This window comes from Orycteropus afer, unplaced genomic scaffold (assembly GCF_000298275.1).
Source record: "Orycteropus afer afer isolate SDZICR_OR568_19922 unplaced genomic scaffold, OryAfe1.0 scaffold00117, whole genome shotgun sequence".
Classification (NCBI taxonomy): domain Eukaryota; kingdom Metazoa; phylum Chordata; class Mammalia; order Tubulidentata; family Orycteropodidae; genus Orycteropus; species Orycteropus afer.
This window is the reverse complement of record NW_006921704.1, coordinates 2,248,263-2,258,087: the sequence shown is the minus strand read 5'-3', so window position 1 is coordinate 2,258,087 and position 9,825 is coordinate 2,248,263. Positions and strand designations below refer to the sequence as shown.

The window sequence follows — 9,825 nt, the reverse complement described above, 5'->3', positions numbered from 1 at the left end:
GATATTCAAGCTGAACAGGATAGGAAGGCAAATGGGACTAAACTCACAGATATATACAGGTTTGACAGAGGCTATCTCTATATATATATTTCTATGTGCTGCAAATATATCCATGAATGTAGTAAAGCATACAGGAGACAAAGTTATGAAAACATCTAGTCATAACCAAACACCTGGAGGGAATGAGTAGCTGGGTATGGAGATATCCAGGACCATAGTCTCAGGGGACACTAAGGTCAACTGTCATAACATTGCCTACAAAGACAGGGTTTTAAATCTTACTTTGGTGAGTAGTGACTGGAGTCTTAAAGGCTTGTGAGCAGCCACCTAAGATGCAACTATAGGTATCTCCCCGACCAGAGCAAAGAAGAATGAAGGAAATCAAAGACACAAGGAAACTATTAGTCCAAAGGATGAATGGAGCATGTGAACTCCAGCCTCTATTACTGTCTTAGCTCTCTAGTGCTGCTATAGCAGAAATACTACATGTGGATGGCTTTAACAAACAGAAATTTATTTTCTTACAGTGCAGTAGGTGAGAGTCCAAGTTCAGAGTGCCGGCTCTAGGGGAAGACTAGGTTAGAAGTCTGACTTCAGAGTGCTGGCTCTAGGGGCTGGGTGGAGGCCCCTTGACCTTGGGGTTCAGCTCTACCTTTTGTTCAAGGCCCAGTGGAGGAAGCCGGAGGTTTCTCCTGACTCATGAATTTGCTGAGTCTGACACTGAGGCTGACGAATCCAAGATCAGCAGGTAAAATAGCAGATTGGTGGCTCACAGCTTGCACAGGCAACAATCTCAAGATTGGCTGGCAACATGCCATGCCACTAGTTCAAGTCCAGGAACTGAAGATGATGACAGGCCAAATGCAGGATCCCAAAATGAGCAAAAAACTAGAGACTCTTCCCAAAGCTGTTGGATATATACTGGAAGCAGGCTACCCCCTGAAGGGAATTACCCTTCAACTAAGTATCTGTTCACAGAAGATTCCACCATGGAAATTATTACATCACATCCACTCTCATTATGGGGAATAACTATATCTACCTGCCAAGCCACTCAAAATCACAGCCAAGCCAAGGTGACATATAACCTTTAACTACCACAACCACCCTGAGACCAGAAGAATTTGATAATGCCAAGGTAACACTGCTGACCATTCTGAAAGGGATCATGAGATAGAGTAGGGAAAAATGTGGAGCAAAAGTCAAAATTGTTAAAGAGACCAGACTTACTGATCTGATGAGGACTGGTGGAACCCTCAAGACTATCACCCTTACACACCCTTCAAACTAGGAACTGAACTTAACCCCCATGACTCAATTGACAGCCAAAGGATAGACAGACCTATAAGGTGAACAGTAACATCAAGAGGTTATGCACTCATTATAATAATTAAGCATGTAAGATCAAGAGGACAGCATTTGCACAGGAGTAGAGCTAGGAAGGTGGGAGAGGAGAGGAAAAACAAAGAAGGAAAGGGGGGGCAAAGGGAGGAAGTGAGAAGAAAGTTGTTACAGTGCGGAGATTGTAGTAACTGTTATAAAATGGAATGTATATGGATTGTTGAATGGGAAAAAAAAGAAAAATATACAATTTACTTAACACAATATATCTGAAATATTATTATTCAAATATAAAAATTTATTGAGATATTTTATATTCTTTTAATTATCTTCAAAAGAACTCTGGTGATGTAGTGGGTAAAGCATTTGGCTGCTAACCAAAAGGTCAGTGGTTCGAACCCACCAGACGCTCCATTGGAGAAAGATGAATCAATTTGCTTCCATAAATAATTTATAGCCTTGGAAACCCTATTGGGCAGTTTTACTATGTCCTAAAAATGGGTCACTATGAGTCAGAAATGAGTCAAAGGTAGTGGCTTTAAGTCTTCAAAATGAGACATGTATTTTATACCTCAAAGCACACACCAATTCAGACTGGTCACATATTAAGTGTTCAAAAGCCACAGGTAGAATGGACGTTGGCAGAGCAGTTCCAGGTGAACATATGTGATGACAGGATTCTGTATGGAGAAACTGTAAGATGGAAGGGGACTGGTCCCTTTTTCACAATGTACACAGGAGCTGCTCACTGGTAGGAACACCTACCTGGGTCTGTTACTGGGCTCATTGTTAAGCCAGTGAAATTGGAAGCTTTGTTACAGTAGCTAATGCTAACCTAACTATTAAAGATCCCAGGAGATCTATGTCACAAACTTATATTACAATATAACATTAATGTTCCATAAAATTTTTGACCTTTCTTTTCAAAATTCCCATGCTTTCCTCTTAACAACGCCATCTTATTTGTTTCTGCTACATTCTACAATCTATAACCAACAACTGTATTCTAACCTGTTGGCATGCTACTTTTATGTCATTATATTTTATTGTCCTGACTTATTTTATTCAAAACTGTATGAATTCTAACATTTTTATGGTTTCTTTCTTCAGTGAAGATTTTATAAGCAATGATTCTATACTTAAATTAGCACATAAAAAACAAAATGGTCAGAGAAAGTACTGTAATATCTTCTATCTATTGAAGACAATATAGTATTGGAATATAAATTCTGGACAGTTGAGCAACAAATAATTAAGTTTGAATGTATGTCTAGGAGAGCTAAATTGTGTAACAGTTAAATAGCTTAAAATGAAAATCTAAGCTGTAAAAGACATATATAGATTGATTTAAAAAGATACAGAGTTACTTTTGTTGTCTTTATCTGGAACAAATATTACTAGTGGAACTAGACTGATAATATAGCAAGATGACAGTAATTGATGAACACCATTCTGTTAGTTCAGAGTCTTTACTTCTAAAGCTTTTGTGTAAAAAAGAGTTAACAGAGCCAGCCTGAGGCTGTCATCCTTAGAAAGTTCTGCTTGCAAAGACAGTCCTTCCTGGGATCAGGGAACTTAGGTTTTAGAACCATTCTCCCACCCTTTCCTGATAAGAAGGGTTCATGGTGCCTAAACTGTTTATGCAAACAATATGCTTCATGATGAACATCTGCTTTCCTTCTGGGAGATGGGAATTTTGGTATTTGCCAGGCAGAGAGTGCCTGCATGACCAGTCCCCAGTAAAAACTCTGGGTACCGGGTCTCTAATGAGCTTCACTACTAGACAACACTTCATGTGTGTTGTGGAATTTGTTGCTTGAAGAATTAAGCACATCCTGTTTGATTCCACTGGGAGAAAACTCTCAGAAGCTTACACCTGGTTTCCTCTGGATTTTACCTCATGTGTATTTTCCCCTTCCCTAATTTTGCTACTGTTTCTCTGTAATAAATCAAAATCATGCAATGTACTAAATGTGAGTGATCAACATAGTGGCATTGAGGAAGAGGAAGACATAGAGAGGTACATGGGAGGTACAGACAACAAAGATGAACCCCTTTGCACATACAGTACTGCATTGTCAGTGAAGGCAAACATGGTTATATGGGTGGGTAGATGGGTGGACAGGCTAAACTATTGGGTATGTCTATGAAGTGGGGAGTGTACCTAGAGTTGGCAGACAATGGTCCTATAAGTGTATTCCCAGGTGTATAGTAGAGCTGACAAGGGACAAGGCTGTAGTCATTTCTTGGTCACAGCCAGCTACCCAGAGGGACCGAGTAGTTGAACCTGTGGGCTTGGGAGCATTGACTGAGGGGACATCAAGCTCAATTGGCATAACATACTATACAAAACATTGTTCCAACTCCTCCTTTGGTGAGTAGTGACTGGGATCTTAAAAGCTTGCAAGCAGCCATCTAGATGCAACTATGGGTTTCTCCTCATTCAGAGCAAAGAAGAATGAAGAAAACCAAAGATTCATGGAAACAATTAGTCCTAGTGACTGGTATACCATGTGATCTGCAGCCTATATGACTATGAGACCAGAAGAGCTAGAGGGTGCCCGGCTACCACTGTCAACCACTTGGAAGGGGATCTATGTAGGAGATCCTGGATAGAGAGGGAGAATAATGTGGAACAAAACTCAAAAATATTTGGGGAAAAAAAAGGGGATCAGGTTTGCTGGTCTGATAGAGCCTGGTGGAACCACTGAGACTATGGCCCCTAGCTGCCCTTCAGATCTGGAAGTGAACCCACACCTGTGGCTTCCAGCCAAACAAAAGATAGGCAAATGAGCTAAACATTCACCTGGGGTAGATACACTCCTTGGAGAGAACAATCATGAGAGAAAGAAGGACTGTTTACGCAGAGAGAGACAGCTCAGGGGGCAGGAGTACATGGAGGGATGGACACAGGGAAGAGGTAACTACCGGGAGGAAGTGGGAGGGGAGCTGTTACATTGTGGTAAATTGTAGTCAATGTCATGACACAAAGTATATGTGAACTTCTGTATGGAAAGTGAATTTGCTCTGTAAATTTTTACCTAAATCACACACACACACAAATCAAAGCCATGAACATAATTATTTAGAATCCTGCAAGTCCTCCATATGAATCATCAATCTGGAGTGGTCCTGGGAAGTCCCTGACACAGTCCTATATTAGGCAATCTAAATGCATATATAATAAACTAAACCAAAAACCAAATCAAACTCATTGCTGTTGAGTTGATTCGACTCATAGTGACCCCTCCTTGGGTTTTTGAGGTAGTGTCTTTATGAAAGTAGATTGCACAATCTTCGAGTAGTGGCTGGTGGGTTTGAACCGCCAGCCTTCTGGTTAGTAGTCAAATGCCTTAGGCACTATGCCACCAGAGTTCTCAGGAAAAGTGAGACAGTATATGTGTAATTACATTTGTAAAACGGAAAATATTTCTATTTGAACATTTCTATAACTGCTTATATAAAAGTTAAAATATACTCACCAGATCAATCGTTTTGGCTCTCTGTTTAGATTCATCATCACACCAGGTTTCACACCACAGCCAGTCTTGAGGAAGAGACTTAATGGCAACTTGGTAAATCATATTATTTGGAAGATCCTATAGGAAAAAATGGTTTAAACTTAACAGACACAGAAATTAGATTCAGAGCAAAAGAAGTTGAAGTAAAATGCTATCTAGATACAAACAAAAAACGACGCAAATATGAGATTTATCTTTTTTTAAAGCTTTAAATACTTAATTTGACCCAATCATCTTGTGTCAAGATTGAATCCATGCACTGAGACAGAGGCCACACCTATCCTAGATTTCAACTATCACTGAAGATGAAGAGGGAGGCCCAGAGCTCCACTGTTCCATGTTTCCCCAAATGGACAGCCTGACTACTTTCATCTGCCCGAATCACCAGGATTAATTATGCCTGATATTAGTATATTTTAGGACCTCTGGTAGCATAGTGCCTAAGGCACTTGACTGCTAACCAGAAGGCTAGTGGTTCAAACCCAATAGCCACTCCTCAGAAGGAAGATGGGGCAATCTACTCCTGTAGTGATACTGCCTCGGAAACCCAAGGAGGGGTCGCTATAAGTCGGGGCCAACTTGAGGGCACATAACAACAGCAACAACATTAGTATATTTGCTGGTCACTATCACACTCTGGATTCCTAAGTTGCCTTCTATCCCTGTCAGGATACTACAATGCTTCGTGAATATTTTTACATTTCTGCATTTCAAGGCTTTCTATGCAAAGATGGCTGGCATCTGGGTTAAAGGATATTTGAACAGCAAATAACCCAGTAAGTTAAAAATAGAGACCAGAAGAGATTTTGAAACATGTTTTCCAGAGACATTCATTTACATTGCAGGGTTACAGAGATGTTACTTTTTTCTCTCCAGAGAGGGTTTGTTTACATTCCAGAGTAAAAGATATACTCTGTCAGTCTCTCTCTGTTACCATGGATACCTGTGTTAGTCATACTATATAAACTCTGAAATTCATAATTTGAGGGTTCCTCTCCTGTGATGCATCAAGATTAGAAGAAGACTCATTAACAACCTGCAATATGCAGACGACACCACCTTACTTGCTGAAAGTGAAGATGATTTGAAGTACTTATTGATGAAGATTTTAGTCTGCAGTATAGATCATACCGCAACATAAGGACATACCTAGAAAAACAAAAATCCTTACAACTGGACCAATAAGAAGCATCATGATAAACAGAGAAAAGATTAAAGTTGTCAAAGATTTCATATTACTTGGATCCACAATCAGCACCAATGGAAGGAGCAGTCAAGAGATCAGATGATGTAATGCACTGGCAAATCTGTGGCAAAAGACCTCTTTAGAATGCTGAAGAGCAAAGATGTCTCCTTAAACACTAAGGTGCAACTAATCCAAGCCATGGTCTTTTCAATCACCTCATATACATGTGAAAGCTGGACAATGAATAAGGAAGACCAAAGAAGAGTTGATGCTTTTGAATTGTGGTATTGGCAAAGAATACTGAAAGTGTGGACTTCCAGAAGAACTATTGGATTTGACCTGGAAGAAATGCAGCTGGAACGCTCCTTGGAAGTGAGAACAGCCAGACTTTGTCTCATCTACTTTGGTCATATCGTCAGAAGGGACCATTCCCTGGAGAAGGATGTCATGCTTGGTAAAGTGGAGGGTCAGTGAAGAAAGGGAAGACCTGGAATGAGATGGATTGACACAGTAGCTGCAATGATGGGCTCAAGCATAGGAAGGACTATGAGGCTGGCACAGGACCAGGCAGTGTTTCATTCTGTTGTACAGAGAGCCTCTATGAATTGGAGCTGACTTGACGGCACCTAACAATAACTCCTGTGGTGCAAATCCCCTCTTAAGTGCAAATGACATCTGCCCTCATGTGCTACCATACTGTGGACTGTGGCATAGGGAGCTAGCATAAGATGTTTTGTGAGTAAAGTCCGTTTCTGATCCAGAGGTCTGGTTTTCTGCTAGTATTATGTAAGGGACCTCCAAAAATGCAGGGTACCTAGAATGGCTAAAGTTGCTTATAGAAGGTTTGACTCTGGTTCCATTTTGTCCTAGGGTTATGCTTGTTTCTGAGAAGCTGACCAATGACTGTTGATGGGTAAAGAAGGGAAGGGCAGCTTGCCCTCAGAAGAACGTGGTTGAAAGTAGATCAGTAATATGCAGAAAAGTGCTTACACAAGGATTTTGCCTGGGCATGTTGTTAATGATTTCATGAAAATAACCAATCATTTTAAAGAAAACAAAACTCCTAACAACTGGACCAATAAGCAACATCATGATAAATGGAGAAGTTGAAATTATCAGGGATTTCATTTTACTTGGATCCATAGTCAACACCCATGGAAACAGCAGTCTGAAAATCAGATGTCATATTGCAGTGGGAAAATATGCTACAAAAGACCTCTTTAAAGTGTTAAAGAGCAAAGATGTCACTTTGAAGACTAAGGTGCATCTAACTTAAATCAATCAAACAAACAAAAAAACCCCAAACTCACTGCCATCAAGTTGAATCCGACTCATAGCAACCCCTCCTTGGGTTTCTGAGGCAGTATCTCTATGGAAGTAGATTGACCAATCTTCCTTCCAAGGAGTGGCTGGTGGGTTTGAACTGCCAGCCTTCTGGTTAGCAGTCAAATGCCTTAGGCACTATGGTACCAGATATTATTTTCAACTGCCTGATATGCATGTGAAAGATGGACAATGAACAAGGAAGATCAAACAAGAGTTAATGCTTTTGAGTTGTGGTGTTGGAAAAGAATACTGAAAGAAGTACCATGGACTACCAGAAGAACAAAAAAGTCTGTCCTGGAAGAAGTGTAGCTGGAATGCTCCTTGGACGTGAAAATGGCCAGACTTTGTCTCACCTACTTTGGTCCCCTAGAGCCAGGAAAGGGAGGGAACAGGAGAGGCTGGGGACCTCCGGAGCAGCAGGATATCCTGGTACAAAGGGGTGGGAGGCAAGGCTAGGCCCCAAGCCCCCTAGAGCCAGGAAAGGGAGGAAGTAGGAGAGCCCTGGGACCTCCGGAGTGGCAGGGTATCCAGGTAAAGGGGAGGGAGGCCAGGCTAGGACCCAAGTGCCCTAGAGCCAGGAAAGGGAGGGAGTGGCCAGGAACTACAAAGTGGCAGATTCCAGGTAGGAGTTAGATAAGGGGAAGGCGCAGAGGTTTCCAACAGGTAAGGGAGACAAAATTGTCTGTCAGTTTGTCATCCTGTGGGGCTTGTATGTTGCTGTGAGGCTTGTATGTTGCTGTGAGGCTTGAGGCTGTGCCACTGGTGTTTCAGACACTAGAAGAGTTGCACATGGTTCATAGGTTTCAAGGCAGCTTATAGACTAAGACAGACTATGAAAAAGGAAATGGCCATCTACTTCTCAAAAATTGCCCAGGGAAAATCTTATGAATAGCAGAGAAACACTGTCTGATACATTACTAGGCAACTTTATGAATAACTCGGAAACATTGTCAGCGCAGGAAGATGAGCCCCTTGGGTTGGAAGGCACTCAAAATAGGACTGTGAAAGAGCTGCCTCATCAGAGTAGAACCAACCTTAATGATATGGATAAAGTAAGTCTTTCAGGACCTCCATGTGCTGACATGACATGACTCAAATTGAGGAGAAACAGCTGCAAACATTCATTAATAATCGGAACATGGTGTGTATGAAGTATGAATCTAGGAAAATTGGAAGTTGTCAGAAATGAAATGGAATGCATAACGATTGATATTCTAGGCATTGTTGTTGTTGTTGTTGTTGTTGTGTGCTGTCCAGTCATACCCGACTCGTAGTGACCCCTCCTTGGGTTTCCGAGGCAGTATCACTACGGAAGTAGATTGCCCAACCTTCCTTCCGATCCTAGCCATTAGTGAGCTGAAATGGACTGGTTTTGGCCATTTTGAATCAGACAACCATACGATCTACTATGCCGGGCATGACAATTTGAGGAGGAATGGCTTGGCATTCATCTTCACAAAGGATGTTTCAAGATCTTTCCTAAAGTACAGTGATGTCAGTGATAGGATAATATCCATATGCCTACAAGGAAGGCCCATTAATATGACTAATATTCAAATTTACGCACCAACCACCAAAGCCAAAGATGAGAAAATTGAAGATTTTTATCAACTTCTGCAGTCTGAAATTGACCAAATATGTAATCAAGATGTGTTGCTTGTCATTGGTGATTGGAATGCAAAAGTTGGAAACAAAGAAGAATCACTGGTTGTTGGAAAATTTGGCCTTGGTGACAGAAATAATGCTGGAGATCACATGACAGAACTTTGCAAGACCAATGACTTATTGATTGCAAACACCTTTTTTCAAAAACACAAATGGTGGCTATACATGTGGACTTTGCCAGACAGAGTACACAGGAATCAGATCGACTACATCTGTGGCAAGAGGTGATGGAAAAGTTCAATATCTTTAGCCAAAACAAGGTCAGGAGCTCACTGTGGAACATACCATCAGCTGCTCATATACAAGTTCAACTTGAAGTTGAAGACAATTAAAACAAGTCCACAAGAACCAAAATATGGCCTTGAATATATCCCTCCTGAATTTAGAGACCATCTAAAGAATAGATTTGATACTTTGAACATCAATGACTGAAAACCAGAAGAATTGTAGGATGTCATCAAGAGCATCATCCATGAAGAAAGCAAGAGGTCATTAAAAAGATGAGAAAGAAAAGACCAAAATGGTTGTCAGAAGAGACTCTGAAACTTGCCCTTGAGTAAAGTGTAGCTAAAGCAAATAGGAGAAATGACAAGATAAAAGAGCTGAACAGAAGATTTCAAAGAGCAGCTCGAGCAGACAAACCCAATTACTATAATAAAATGTGCAAAGACCTGGAGTTAGAAAACCAAATGGGAAGAACACAGCATTTCTCAAGCTGAAAGAACTGAGGAAAAAATATAAGCCTCGAGTTGCAATATTGAAAGATTCTATGGGCAAAATATTGAA

At 40.9% G+C, this 9,825-nt stretch overlaps 1 protein-coding gene across 1 annotated transcript in view; it reads right to left on the bottom strand.

Moving 5' to 3' along the window:
* UGGT2 (UDP-glucose glycoprotein glucosyltransferase 2) overlaps positions 1-9,825 on the bottom strand; it is a 601,530-nt gene that overhangs the window by 5,930 nt on the left and 585,775 nt on the right. Inside the window, exon 37 of the mRNA XM_007944010.2 lies at positions 4,824-4,940. Within this exon, the coding sequence (XP_007942201.1) occupies positions 4,824-4,940 (117 nt within the window). The remainder of the gene's footprint in view (positions 1-4,823; positions 4,941-9,825) is intronic.